This window comes from Desarmillaria tabescens, assembly GCF_030435595.1.
Source record: "Desarmillaria tabescens strain CCBAS 213 chromosome Unknown EV420scaffold_111, whole genome shotgun sequence".
Classification (NCBI taxonomy): Eukaryota; Fungi; Basidiomycota; class Agaricomycetes; order Agaricales; family Physalacriaceae; genus Desarmillaria; species Desarmillaria tabescens.
The window spans coordinates 32,174-46,532 of record NW_026848410.1 but is presented as its reverse complement, the minus strand read 5'-3'; the positions used below and the strand labels follow the sequence as shown (position 1 = coordinate 46,532).

Sequence of the window (14,359 nt, the reverse complement as noted above, 5' to 3'; positions counted from 1 at the left end):
CTGTTCCCTCTCCTCTGGACTATGCGAGGTGGCTCCAACAGCTCAATTCTTTTCATTACCTTTCTATAGCTCTGTCATTGCGTTGTTGTCGACCAGGTTGAACTATCCTCTCTCTCGTAATAGCTGATGCCGCATTAATTATCCGCTGTGAGCGCAACGACCAGAACTTATGATACGAAGACGGCTATTCTCGTGGCACTTGATCAGTGTCTTAAAACTGATGAAAGTATCAGTGTTCCTGGAATGGAGGAAATGGTATACCGTGGTCTGTGTGCTTTTCTTGGTCTTTCTTTTGCCATGCATAAACCACATGCCTGGATTCTGGAATTCTCTATTTCTGTCACTTCAGGAATGTGTGCATGTGGTGACTTGAGCTTCGATGTATTCGCAATTTCATCACTTGGGGAACCAAATATCTCTATACTGTCAGGGCTAGCCTTCGTAGAAAATGACCACTAGTATATAACCTGTCTTGACTGTTTGAGTTAGCTCACAGGATATTTCCTCATCTATCTATCATCCACCTAAGCAGAACAGAATATGCGCACTTTTGGCACTAGCTTTTTCTCTACCATATTCCTTGCTATACTTCTTGTCAAGGCCTCACCCAACCCAGCCTATTCAAAGGGCTCTACTCACCAAGTCAAGACCATTGGTCGCGATTTGAAGATCGAGAGCTACCATCCCAAGGTGTCATATGAGGTAGTTTATCCGCGTTCTTTGATTCGCTTTTCACTCTGATAGTGTCTTATAGACTTATGGAGAAGGGAAAGAGGTCACCTCGTTCATTAATGGTGACTTACAGACATCTACCATTTCCTTTGTTGCTTCAGAGCTCGGCGTTGATTCTTCCGCCATTGCCTATAGCTCTGGTTGCACTGCAGAGAATGGAATGAGCTACATGTATGCAAAGCAGTATCACGTACGGCATCCTTTCTTTTCTTATGAGGTCACTTATCAACCTTTTGCAGGACGGAGTTCCTCTGGCGAACGCCATTGCAAATGTGGCTTTCAAGAATGGTAAAGCAGTTGCCTTCGGGTCTTCATTTGTGGATACCTGTAAGTTAATTTAACTGTTGTCTTTGCTTCTAATATTGACGTCGTACATAGCAAGCATTGCATCATCCGAGCCATCCATTGCTCTGGATTCTATTATTAGTAAGGTCGAGGACGTGTTTTCTGCCACCTACAGTGGCATAAACTCGCTCGAATATCTCGTCCAGTCTGACGGGTCTATTACACTCACTCATGTAGTTCAAGTCCAAAATGCCGCCACCAATACAGGCTACGAAGCATTTGTTGATGTGAATTCAGGAGATATCCTTGCCCTCACTGATTTTCTCACTGAAGCTATGGTAAATCTTCCACCATCTCTTGCTTTCAGATGTATGTCTTATACATATGCAGTACATGGTGTTACCGATAACTAAACAGAATGTGTTGGAGGGCGAAGAAACTCTGGTTGATCCTGAAGACCTTGATTCTTCTCCCCTAGGATGGGTGCAGAATGCCGAGACGGCGTTGGTCTTTTATTCCAACATTTTCAGAATAAAATCACTTACTGTTCCATAGTGGAAATAATGTCATGTCCTACAAGTGAATGCCAACTAATACAACTGTAGAATCATCCACCGACACATTTGATTACCCATATGATGTCGACTTCGACCCAACGGAGGGAAGTAACATTGATGTGGCCCATACCAACGCCTTCTATATCATTAACAAGGTCCACGACTTCACATACAAGTATGGCTGGACCGAGTTGGCATATAATTTCCAATTGGACAATTTCGGGAAAGGAGGAGCTGAAGGAGATTGCGTGCAGATGTTCATGCAGGACTCCTCTGGATTCAATAACGCCAATTTTCTAACTCTTCCCGAGTAAGTTCATCTTTAAATCCTTCAACAAGTCAGCTCATTTTAGTTATAGTGGTCAAAATGGTACCTGCCGCATGTACATCTTTACTTTGACCACCTCCCGTCATGATGCAGACCTTCAGAACAATATCATCGTTCATGAATTTACACATGGTCTTACTAATTGTATGACTGGTGGCAGAACCGCTCGATGCTTACAGGACAATGAATCCCAGGGATTGGGTGAAGGTACCATCTCTGAGCATTTAGAAAGCAAGCACCTAATTTGACTTCAATTCCTCTCAGGATGGTCTGATGCGATGGCAGAGTAGGTTTTCACATTCCCATTCCTTGTTGTCATGACACTCATGCCATACTTCAGGTGGACGGAACAAAAGAGCGGGACCATAACTGACTTTGTAATAGGAACCTGGGTTTTGAACAACACTGCTGGTATGCGCCATTTCCCATACTCCACAGATCCTGCCGTCAACCCCCTCCGCTACTCAGCCCTTTCTCAACTCTCCGAGGTTCACGGTACGTCCCATTTGTTAAGTGTGTAGAATATGTAGTAACTGAGGCATGTCCAGATATCGGGGAAGTATGGGCTAACATGCTGCACAATGTATATGCAGCTCTTGTTGGAGTGCACGGATGGTCGGCAACTGCTATGGAGGACCCTTCTGGATCAGAAGGAAATGTTGTGTACCTCCACCTTTTCATCGATGCACTTGCTCTGCAGCCTTGCAATCCGACTTGTAAGTGCTTATACACACTTCTTCAGGTCCCGTTCAATTCAATTCTTTTAATTGTAGTCGTGGATGTGCGCGATGCGTGGATCCAAGCAGATGTGAATCGCTACAACGGGGCCAATTTTTGCATCCTCTGGGACGCTTTTGCGAGTCGCAGATTGGGAATGAATGCTGTGGACTACGTTGATGACGAGACTGTTCCTGACGGTTGTTAAGTACGGAGGTTAGGAACGATTAGCATTGTCGACATATGAGTGGTCGAATGATTAATTAGAGTTAAATAGTGTCCTGAATTTCTTTGAATGCATAAGCTCTAACATCTCATGTTGTTTTGTTACAATCCAATTCCTGAGACACTACAGTCATCTGCATCAGCATTGAGCGCTTTGATAAATGCCTGTCTTGCGTTGCCGATCCGAGTTGTCTATATTGATCCTCATCAGGGTTGTAAAATGATAACTTATTGCTACAGTTGCCTCAAAGTAAATCGGGTAACTGGGTGTTCATTTTTGTCAGGTTTTCGCTGGGTACAGAACTCTGTTGAGAGCTGCAAGGGCATGAGTGAATGGAGGCAAACAACATGCAGAGAATGATGCACCTCAGTGAGGTTCTGACTGCTGCAGCTCGATATTTGATGCATTTGATAGCTCAGTGGTTGGAAACTTGTAAATTTAAATGAGATGGTAGAACATACCTTTTACGATGCTTCGAACCCAGATAATTCTCCGAAGAACCGGCTGTCTTGTGGGCTTGGGTCATCGAGTATTGTATTCTTTTACTGGGACGACGACGATCCATTGAAATGGTGTGGCTTACTATCCGGCTTGAAGAAATATACCCAGTCTTGTACCACCTCTGAGCCCAGAATCGAAACCTGAGAGTTTAACGTCTTCCTCAAGACATAATCCATTGCCTGGAACTTCACAGAATGACTCGGAGGAAATGCCAGTCACCACTATGTCTTTTAAAATGCCAACAGTCTGTCGGCATCAGCTATTTTATTTGCTGTTCCAACGTCGCATGATGAGTTTGTGATTGTGAGGACTGTGCTCGGCATAGTCACCTTCACCTGCTCATCACATTTCTCTTCTTCCAATGGCATAAACAGCAATGGAAAAATAAAGATGGAGAATCGCAGATCCTAGAACCATACTGTCAGGAATATGTCCTCTGCACCATGCCTAGTCAGGTTTTTCCTGTGGCCTGTGATTAAGAGTCATGACTACGTGGAAGTACACTGCGATAGAGAGAGAACCTGAAGTCGAAAATGACTGGCAGCGACAGTCGATGATAGTATCGGAATTGCAGCATCGGCCTCTGCAGTATTACGCATCAGCAATCCAAGTATTGTTAGATGATGACAGTATCAGCAGGAATGTGTTCCCAGAGATGGTCTTGATGTAATGGTGTCAGGGAGGGATTGTTTCATAGTGTCCTTCCCAGCATGTCTTTGAACGATTACGTTTTCGCTACAAAGTGCTGTATGGGACAAAATTTTCTTTTTTGGGAGGCGTTCGAACCCATAACACATAGCAGTGTGAATGAACGTTACATTAGATTCGAGAAAAGTCTGTATATGACGAGGTCAGCTAGAAAGAAAATGATTAGAACAACGATGGCATACCCTCCATTTTCCGACCAGTTTGTAGAATATGATAAACCAGTTCAACTAAGAAGAGAAATCATCAATGTTCCCACTTCTTGAAAAACACAAAACCTTAATACAGAGTCCACAGTGAAAATAAATCGAAAAAAATGCATTATAGTGGTGCTCTATGAATATTTTGAGGTGATACATATGAGATAACACATAGTCCCGTGGCCCACCATGATAACAGCTACTGTTTCTTCTTCGGTGCGCTCGCCTTCCCACCACTACTCAGCGGCACCTTTCTCTTACTGGAGTCACCATCTGCCTTCAGCCGCCGCCCGACAGGCGCACTGATACATTGGGGGCAGAACCATTCACCCTCAGGTACGGTCGTCAAAGGTGGGGTGAGGAACGATAGATGGTATGGTTATTGCACTAAATGAGTTGTATCAGTACTGGAAGGAAGAGAAACAAAATGTCGATGTACCTTATCACACTCTAGTCCTCTTCCTCGTCTTCCTGACGCAGATGTCGCTCACTTTGACCTCGACAGGATGTCATGGTAGCTCACTCATCTTGTCGGATGGCCAAACGAGGAACAGAGTCGTATTCTGTCCCGACATGACAGACAACATGTCGAGCCCGGAAAGTAACTGGTGCTTGATGGGTTTCGTAGCCGATTTCAGTTTAGATGGTCCCAGACCGAGTTCACTTGTCCAGAAGTTAGCATCGAAGTTTGGTCGGGAATGGAAGGGAAGACTGTACCGTTGGCAGCATTCTGCACCTACGAAATGGTCATCACGCACTTGTGCTCGTCATCTGGCATCAACACCCAATGTGTCACTCCTCCAGATGCGGTGACAGTGATTTTGCAGCCCATGATGTCAGGCATGTACCGGAAGCTGCTATATGGTGAGCCTGATGACCTGTCTCCAGAGTTTTTCCACTAGTCGGTCATCGGTACCATGGCATGAGCTTAACAAAGAGGGTACGCACTGTGCTGGTCACCCTGTACATTCCACCCTTATCCATGATGACCAAGTTATTGGGCCCAGTGGCGACGAGCATGCCTGCATTCACTCCAGCAAATTGGGGGCACCTGCTTGGGTCGGAGCACATTGGGCACATAGACTTTTGCGAGCGCACTTGCGAGCATGCGTTTGCGTTCTCTCACATGTGATTGTCATGCTTGCATATTTGCGTGTGTGAGCATGACAAAGACCTTCTTGAGATTTCTTGTATAAAAATAGCTGTATAATTTAGTTAGTGCTTCTTGACTTAGAAATATATAATACCTTTTGGTAAAGACCGGAAAGTTGATGGTTATTTTGAGTTAAAACCCTCTTAAAGCTTAAAACTAAAACTCAAGAGCCCAAACATCAACCTATGGAGTGATTAATTGACTTGGAATATCTAGTAAATCAATGATTTATTTCAACAGTCATGAATGGGGGGGTCTAATACCAAGAAAATTGGTGTAAGGCATGAACAGACTTGGAGGAAGGAAGGTAAGTCAAACATTGGCTGCTGGTCAGAGAGGGTCAAGTTCAATAGAAGATATATCATAGGAATATTAAATGGGTATGGAGGGGATGACTAGGTGCCAGTAACTCCAAAATATCAGAAGTGACCAAGAGTTAAGACGGTTCAACTCGAGTCGAACGCAAATGTTACATGCTGTCACACTTCTGTCACACTTGCAAGCCAATTGCGAGCCACAGTTGCTCACATGCATGCATCTTCTTAATGCTTGCATTCGACCTTGGAATACATGTGTGACGTCTTTGTGGGATATACAAGCAAGTTTTGGTCTTTGGAGAACCTGTCCATCGCACCAAGTTCAAAAAAAGTGAGATTTCTTAGTCATTTCGAAGTAAAATGTCGCTGTGATGGAGAGATATTTTTTGTAGCCAACACCTATACCTTTCTACCATTTTTGTATTATTCAATGGCCTTCCTGAGTCATAGTAAGCAACATTAGCCTGGTGGGACATATCCAGAAACTCGGAAACAGTAAGTAAATGTTTGAAATAAGACACACTTTACTGGTGTCTTTAAAACAGAACTAAGTATTTGTATGTAACACAAATAAAGGTATTCATATGTGCGCAAGCGAATGCAATTCAACTTGAGTTGAATGCAAATTAACCGCAGTTGAACGCAACTCGCAAGTGTCACTCGCAAAATTCTCCTGGCCTGAGCACGTCGACCTACTTGCCTAGAGCCGTTGTATCCCCAGACATGAACGGTACTGTAAAGAGCAGTTAGCAACAGAGAACAAGGTTGAACGGTCTCGAATAAGAAGAGTAAGGATGAGCTCTAAGCAGAGGCAAAGGTGCGTGAAGAGGGCACAGGTGACGCAGTGAAGAAGGAAAGGGTGAGAAGGTGAGAAGGAATCATGTACCCCTTCTCATCCAGCACAATCGAATGCTACTGACCTGACGACAACTGCATAATCTTCTCAGGTCCCAGATCTTTCACCAACACGAGTTTGTACACGATATCGAACCCCGTCTTGTTGACCGTCATGATACGCTTGCCAGCTGTGCTGTTACCGAGCTGGCCTTTCTCTCCAGAACCAAAGGCACAGACTGCAAGACACTTCGTTAAAGGGAGGGAGATAAGAACAACGGAGGTGTACCCTTCCCACTCTCAGTCAGCATGCAAGAGCATGTTCCCCCTGCTGACGCTTTGACAGCTTTTTCTCGACCTTACTCAGTACCAAGGAATGGTGCTGGTGTTGGTGTTGGTACCGGCACAAGGTCCCAATAAGGAATGGCCAGGCACACAGCCCAAACATGGTATGCGCTTGTAGGAAGGTACTCTGGACTCGGCGAGTGTCTGAAGCCACCTTTTAAGGACAGAATATCAACATACAGTCAAGTACAGAAAGCCCAGCTATCACTGTCGGCAATAAACGAGTTCTGCGTTGTACAGTATACATGCTGCATCCTAGAAAGGTATGCGGATCGCATGAAATAGAAGGAAAGCCTCCATGGAAGAGCGCGACTGCACACGGCTAGCTGATGCCTAAACCAAATGCTTGCTATGCGGAATCTGGGTCTATTTTGAGTGGGAACCAGCCTTTCAGCGGTGAGGGACACGTGTACATTCCATATATCTACGCGAAGATTCAGTGAATGAATTCCTGTAAAAGAGAAGGGTGCGCACTCATGATTTTCGATATAACCCCACTACCAATCGGACTAATGTAATGCAGACCGTTGTGATTTTCTGGCTTAACCACGTTGCAGATGCTGGTAGCCTTTCATTTGACGTGCACTGCAATTTTCAGAGGATTGCATGGTGGAGCCAATGTTGGCAGATTTGGGGCCATGAGGAATAGGTCACTTTGAGGAAGTGCATCGTATAAGTCTTGTGAGGCATATGAATATCCTTCCCCAGATTCATCGAATAGGAACAATAACCCTTCTCCACTGAAGTGGGACGGAACGGTGAAGTGAGGAGCGCCAGAGAAGAGGTTACAAGAAAACCCTTGATCGAAGCCGTTGAAGGTACCCCGGACACCAAATGCGCATGGGCCTGCTATGCAATTGTTTGGCACCCTAGAGAGACAAACAAATCGCGCTTCTTTCCTTTTCGTCTCCATACTTCTGTGACTTCTGCTCTCTCTTGAAGACTGTCGACCAGTTTATGAAGTGATTCAACAACAGTAACCAGTTTTTGAAGGGAGAATCTTAGGGCAGCGAGGCTCATTTGCCATACTTGATCAGGTTCCTGTGCTCCACCTGTTGACTGGTTTCCCTTGGACACGGGTATGGGGACCTCCATGTCGCTATGAGCTGACTGGGAGTCGAATTCCTTACTGAGATGATGTATTCATTTCGGGTCAGAATGAGTCATGCAAGGTGGAAGACGAGGAAGGCAGATACACCGGCGAGGGCAGAAGTGTAGCGTTTTCCTATGCCTGACTAGACGAGGATCCACGTATCACATGCAAGGGCAGGGCATGTCTATTCGAGGTATGCTTGGTGAACCGTTGAGCGAATGTTTAGAGGTACGTGGTCATTTGTTGAATCGTTGGTTTTATGGCTGAAGCAGTGACTCTATTCTTGCAGGATGGATGACAAGCGTCCGTGTCATGCAGTGAGACCCGCTAAATTCAATCTGGCATCTCTCCAAGTAAGTTTCATTCTTATGATGCATTTTCATCACTTTGACGACGACCTATAGTCAGTCATTCCCGTTGTATGTAATTAAGGCATGAATCGATAACGACGACTAGGGAGGCACCTACCAGAAACCCTTGTTCACTCCCTTTATCGTCCATTCATCTCTCCTACTGAAAATGTTGTACACTGTAAGCGATCACCGCGAAGCGCTAGGAATGAGCACTGCTATCCTTGTTTTCAAACATTACTTGTCGCCTGTTGTCAATCGTATGCGTAAGAAGCTAGCTAAATCGCTCCAGGATATATGAAGCCTTCTATGCCCCTGAATCTGCTATCCCCTCCTTGTTTGCATATTCGCTCCCCCAGCTCCTTCAACGAAAAGACAAATGGCAGACATGTCTGCGACATCGGGAGCGTCATCCGTTAGCTCAAATCAGACATACACGCACAAATCGACGCTTCCAGTCACACTCGAACAAGTTCACTCTTTGTGCATGTCCATCCACCATCTCCCACCGAAACTGCTTATGTCAACATTTCATCAATTGGAACACGGTCCCAGGTCCGAGTTGTTCAAAGAGCCTGTTGTCTGGTGGTGTGCTTGTCATGGCACGATGCTGGGGTCTGCAATGCGCACCAACTTTTCGTACGTTGTGCTTCCATCGGAGTATGACCAGGAGCCTGGATGTCTCACGCACGTCATCGTCACTGGCTCTGCCATCCCAGAAGTCGAAGACCGATTCAAACAAACCTTGTGCTTGAGAGGTTCGATTTATGGCTTTTCTTAACCCTGCTAGCATCTCTACAGGCACCCCACCTACATATGCTCAGCATCGGCTGACTCTACAACACGCCTTTTTGCGTGTTCCCCCATTCCGCCATGATCATAGATGCTATGAGGCCATGCTCCTTGAAGATACCAATTATGAGCTCCCCTTTTTTCAGTTGACCATCAGTGCTTTGTTTAAACACTTTCTCCTCACCAATGGTGTGCATATCCTTCCCGTGCTAAATGCCTCTCACTCTGCCTCACCCATAGCTATCCCGGTTATGGACGTTATGTTAATATCCTGGAAAACCATCACTGTCCATTTTGGCGGGTGCTCATCTTCAACGACTACATCATTATTCACTTTCTCCTACTGACAGCTTGGATCCCGTCATCAAAAGGGGGAGCGATTGCAGTGGGCAGATCATTCATTCCACCTGGTCATAAGCAATGAGAGCATGTATGCTACTCTCAATTCCGACCTTCTTTTCCCATCTCGAGGTCATGAAGATTACGTGCAAGATGATGGGGATTCTAGGGATGGTCAAGATGAGGAAAGGCTTGGGATTTCAGATGTCAGGAAGTGGCAGGCCATTTTCTCTACCTCCACGGTCTTATCTTTTTGCCGAATGTAGAGTGATCATTCATGTTCTGACATGAGGCTCGTGTTGTGCTGTGGGGATGGTCGTGTTGGCGATATATAGCTGGTAAATGATGGATGGGAGGGAAGATGTATGTGCTCGTTCCTCGAGTCGTTGGTTTCACGCCACTGACACTATTCTTGCAGGATGTCAAGTGTTCATGACAAGTTGAATCAGGTGGTATTTGACCAGGCATCCTTCCGGGTACGTTTTTCTCCTACAATGCATCTCCATCGCTTTGATGACTACGTGTAGTCATTACATTCGTAGTCAAGGCACGAATCAAAGACAACGGCCAGGGAGTGAACCAACAGATGTGTTTGTTCACCCCTGTATACCAGTCGTTCGCCTCTCCCATGCACAGTGTAAGATAGCTGATTCTTTCTGCTGTTCAATCACTGATGCATTCATAGACCACCGGGAAGCACTAGGGATGTACACTTCTGAACTTATCCAAAGATTTAGTTATCACTGGTTGTCAATTGTACGTATGTCACCAGGATTCCATTAGAAACTCGCTAAATCGTTCTCAGCTCGATTCAGAAGTGCCCTGCCTCCACACACAACTCGGCAATTCCAGTCACATGCCAACAAGATCACTCTTTATACCCGCCTATCTGCCACCTCCAGTCAATGTTCCGTCAATTTGAACACGGTCCCATCTGATTCAACCATCAGAAACTGCTTGTTCCTGGTGGGGTGTTCGTAATGGCATATTCGTAATGGCTTGTCCTTGTTACACATACACCAACAAATGCACATGGGTTGTTCCTATGTTGGGTTTTCATCCAAGTATATCCGGGAGGCACACCATCGCCCCTAGTTCTGCCACCCGCCATTCGAAGACTCTATTTCAACAAACCTTGCGCTTGAGAAGCTCGATTTACTGGTCTTCTCGATACCGCTCACCTTTCTGTGCGCCGAGCCTGCATACCTCTGCCACCTCAAATGCGTGATCATCGACTCTCCATGGCTTGTTACCCTTCTCGACGATGCCAATCAGCTTCCCTCGATTGATGAAACAGTCCTGCCCCAGACTGGTGACCCAATCCAAGCATAACCTGCAACATGCTCACCTTCCATCCACAATACCATTGCACAGACTTGCTTCCCCATCCTTCACATCCTCAAATTGGTTTGCCGACGCTGTGATCATTACTCCAGCTACGCGCAAGATGAAGGGAACGCTATGGATGGCCAAGACGAGGAAATGTGGTGGGAATTTGGATGTTGGGTTCCGATATGGGGAGAAGATAAGACGCAGTTTTGGAAGGAGTGTTTCTGTGGGTTGATGATGAGGTTTCGGGTGATGTAGTGTGGTGACTATTGAGGGTTGTTCAGCGTTCTTTTGCAGTTTCTTTTGTGAAATTTTTGTAATAGCTTGTTTCACTTCGAGAGCATACTATTAGTAAGGAATATGACTGATGTAGCATCACAATTGTCCATTTACAAGTTACTCTGTCGTGCTTGCAGTTATCACGTCCGATGAGCAAAAGAAGCATAAACGTCTGGTAACTGACTGTTTCTCCCTGCATTGATATGCTCAATGAGTGAATGAACTAGCTCAACTGCAACTGGATGAGGGGTCCGGCAGATGAGAGTGCCATCGGGAAAGACAGGCACTTTCTTCTCCCTACAAGTTGATTACTCAGTTATGTCCAGTACAGCGAGGAGGAATGCGCGGAGATCCATATGCATGAAACGAAGATATTCGATCCTTCCTTTGTCATGAGTGTTTCACAAAACCCTACCCTGCCGACATTGATTTCAGTCCAGTCATTTCTGGGCCAAACCACCATCGAGAATGTAAATCAATGGTGGGTGATTGGTCATGATGCTTTATCTACAGAATTAAGTCTACTGGATCTTCAGCAGTGTGGCTGATGGGGAGTTGTGGCACACCTTTGATGGTCCAGGCGCTAGTCTGGATAGCTTGCTTCTTACCATGAGGACAGCATGAGTAACACCTTTGGTGAAACCAGAGCTTGGTATTAACACGAGTACATTGTCTCTGGACATTGGTATGTGTGGTTGTCTGCCTTCAATCCATTGTATCCTTATTCCACTACCACCAGGAAGAAAACAAAGGATGCATCAGGAGAAATGGTCGGACGAGAATCCCTTAGAACGGAATTGGCCAAAAGTGGTAAGCACTTCAATGTATGTGTAGAAAGGCAAGGAATAACACATTTCAGAGAGTTATACCACTTTTCAAGTTTATGAATCTCCCCAAGGTCACACTCTCTGCCCTCACTGAGACCGGTCAAGCAGAATCAACCATTCCAGTGCTGAAGCAACAGTCCTACACTGATAGCATGCCTGTCATACAATCCACTCTTGCTGACACTCCCTGCTCTGACCTTGTTGGGATTTGGCAATCCGGCATCATGCCAAAGTTGCTTATTAAGGTAGAAGTCTTAGGAAAAGCATGGAAGATTCTAGTAAAATAGTATTTAGTATAAAAGTAGGTACTATGTAGTAGATTCTCATGCATTTGCAGAGCTCAGCCAAGCACAATACTATTGGCTTGCTACTGCACATGTGATACTGGGAACAAACCGATACCCCGTTTTCCAACAGACCTCAGTATGAACGGGGTCTTGGAGAAGCTCAATGTGACACTCAGCACATTATATACTCTTGATAACCCTATCTTGTCCTCCATTCTCAAATCCTTCATAAGACAAAATTATGACTTTGGCACTCTCTATGCTAATTTGCATCCATATTGGTATAACTTGACTAGTGTCAAATGTATCCACTGATTATGGGACAAGGATCAGGAAATGCGACAGAGTATAGTCACCAATAACAGGATCTCTGATGGAAATATTCCACCCTGGCATGTTTGGGATCTGTATGCAAATCGAGTGGTGCCATATTGGGTTCCATATATGACTGCCTCTTTTCCATATGCAATATCCCATGCATGGATGTCTGACCAGGAGCACAAAGATGTGTGGACACCCATCAATGGCTATGAATGGCCTGTGCCAATTCCCAAAGATGCAGACCTCAATCACATCCAGATTGAGATGTTGAACTTTGGAGCTCAGTATGTGTGGCTAGATGTTCTGTGTTTGAGGCAAGCAGGTGGGAAGAGGGAGGATTTGTGCAGAGAAGAGTGGAAGGTTGATGTTCCTACCATTGGAGCTATCTATCATGAGGCAAAGGTGGTGTATTACCTCAGTGGGCTGGGTCATCCATTTTGTTTGAAGTTGGGGGACTTGGAAAGTGATCAGTGCTGGTTCAGGTGTGCATGGACACTACAGGAGGTCAGCTGTGATTATATCATTGGTGGGGTGACTGGAAATCACTGGATGGATGAAGACATGCAAACCAGGTGTGATGGACAACTACAATCATTGCAGAACATGAGAGATCAGAGCATGTGGTACATCCTGTCACAGATGCAGAATCGCATGTCAACAAAGCCTCTCGATAAAGTAGCTGGCCTGGCATACTTTCTCTCCAAGAAATCTATCCCAATATACAATGAGGCACAATCTGAAGAGGATGTCTGGGTAGCACTTACAGAGGTGATGTTTGAGATGTATTGTGTGGAATTGCTCTTCTCATACCCTGAACCTGGGAATGGACAGACGTTGGCAACCATCATGGAATCAGATAATGGCAATGCCATTTATATCACATACTAGGATTCTTCCATGGACAGTGCAAATTCAGACTGAGGAGATAGGTGCTGACTTATGTCATGGTTCCTGTGTCAAGTCAGGTACTTTGCAGGGACTGGGCAAGGTATCAGAGAAAGGGATACCTCGACAGGGCGAGTGGGTGCTTAAAGATTGCACTGGGACAACTCATATATTCAAGATCCTTGCTGATCATATATACCCAATACCTGATGGCTCATATACACTCATAGGCAGCTGTTCCTCTGGACTCTCAAAACATTGGGCAGTTGGGTGGCAACAAAAGGATGGGAAGTTTGAAAAAGTGTCAGTGATCCAAATCGCAGATGCCTCCCAACTTGGACACCTTTCACTGATTGATAATGCACAAGTCTATGATAAAATATTCCTTTGCTGAAAATAGGATAATAGTTTGTTTTGCACAAGTTGAATGACAGAGAGGCAGGATGAAGAGCAGGGATAAGGCATCATTTATACTTAGAAGAGGTCTCAATAGTCTCAATTTTGTTTCTATCACTCTCAACATACTTTCTTATACTTCCAGGATTTCTACATTCACTGAGATGTGTAAGGACTCATGCTTCACAGGTAAGCACAAAGGAACTAATGTTCACAGCAATCATGCTAGCAATGCCCTACTAACTACATTGCTTTTATACTACTAGACTACATGGAATGTACTAGAATAAATGAGTAATATACCACTAATAAAATGAGTAAGCATCCCAGGGAATATGGGGAGAACAAGCAAGAATATTCATGCAAGCTCGATCATCTAAAATAGCAATCCATATTCTAACAAGATGTGCTTCAGTCCTAATCCTCCACTAAGCAATTTCAGAAGAAGTAGAGAAAAAGTCAATAAGGACCAGGTGATTTTCCCCTTTGATTCACTCTTATTTCAACCTGATTCATGTTCTGGAATGCAACAGGTACTTATGATGGATTTATCCCTCATTT

General features: G+C 44.9%; 5 protein-coding genes across 5 annotated transcripts; 3 read left to right on the top strand and 2 right to left on the bottom strand.

Annotated features, from left to right (window-relative positions):
- Positions 1-540: 540 nt before the first annotated feature.
- On the top strand, positions 541-2,827 carry EV420DRAFT_1652008 (Fungalysin metallopeptidase-domain-containing protein; the record flags this gene model as incomplete). Its single annotated transcript, XM_060478604.1, has 12 exons — positions 541-702; positions 755-922; positions 972-1,059; positions 1,111-1,355; positions 1,408-1,500; positions 1,548-1,596; positions 1,623-1,884; positions 1,934-2,109; positions 2,167-2,188; positions 2,243-2,397; positions 2,451-2,618; positions 2,676-2,827. 12 exons carry the CDS (start codon positions 541-543, stop codon positions 2,825-2,827), a joined length of 1,740 nt encoding a protein of 579 aa, XP_060322587.1.
- Positions 2,828-4,701: 1,874 nt separating this feature from the next.
- On the bottom strand, positions 4,702-5,390 carry EV420DRAFT_1487106 (uncharacterized protein; the record flags this gene model as incomplete). Its single annotated transcript, XM_060470485.1, has 5 exons — positions 4,702-4,748; positions 4,775-4,962; positions 5,010-5,149; positions 5,200-5,302; positions 5,350-5,390. The coding sequence occupies 5 exons, from the start codon at positions 5,388-5,390 to the stop codon at positions 4,702-4,704; spliced, it is 519 nt and encodes a 172-aa protein (XP_060322586.1).
- A 1,023-nt stretch (positions 5,391-6,413) lies between these two features.
- EV420DRAFT_1487105 (uncharacterized protein) lies at positions 6,414-7,003 on the bottom strand (the record flags this gene model as incomplete). The annotated part of the gene is made up of 3 exons (XM_060470484.1): positions 6,414-6,454; positions 6,642-6,794; positions 6,892-7,003. The coding sequence occupies 3 exons, from the start codon at positions 7,001-7,003 to the stop codon at positions 6,414-6,416; spliced, it is 306 nt and encodes a 101-aa protein (XP_060322585.1).
- Positions 7,004-8,731: 1,728 nt separating this feature from the next.
- Positions 8,732-12,196, top strand: EV420DRAFT_1487104 (uncharacterized protein; the record flags this gene model as incomplete). The annotated part of the gene is made up of 13 exons (XM_060470483.1): positions 8,732-9,101; positions 9,145-9,324; positions 9,376-9,422; positions 9,486-9,736; positions 9,893-9,950; positions 10,022-10,109; positions 10,160-10,230; positions 10,570-10,661; positions 10,911-11,029; positions 11,220-11,257; positions 11,409-11,563; positions 11,822-11,906; positions 11,942-12,196. 13 exons carry the CDS (start codon positions 8,732-8,734, stop codon positions 12,194-12,196), a joined length of 1,809 nt encoding a protein of 602 aa, XP_060322584.1.
- Positions 12,197-12,658: 462 nt separating this feature from the next.
- On the top strand, positions 12,659-13,405 carry EV420DRAFT_1669811 (uncharacterized protein; the record flags this gene model as incomplete). Its single annotated transcript, XM_060479036.1, has 1 exon — positions 12,659-13,405. The coding sequence occupies exon 1, from the start codon at positions 12,680-12,682 to the stop codon at positions 13,403-13,405; it is 726 nt and encodes a 241-aa protein (XP_060322583.1). The 5' UTR covers positions 12,659-12,679.
- Between the last annotated feature and the right edge of the window lie 954 nt (positions 13,406-14,359).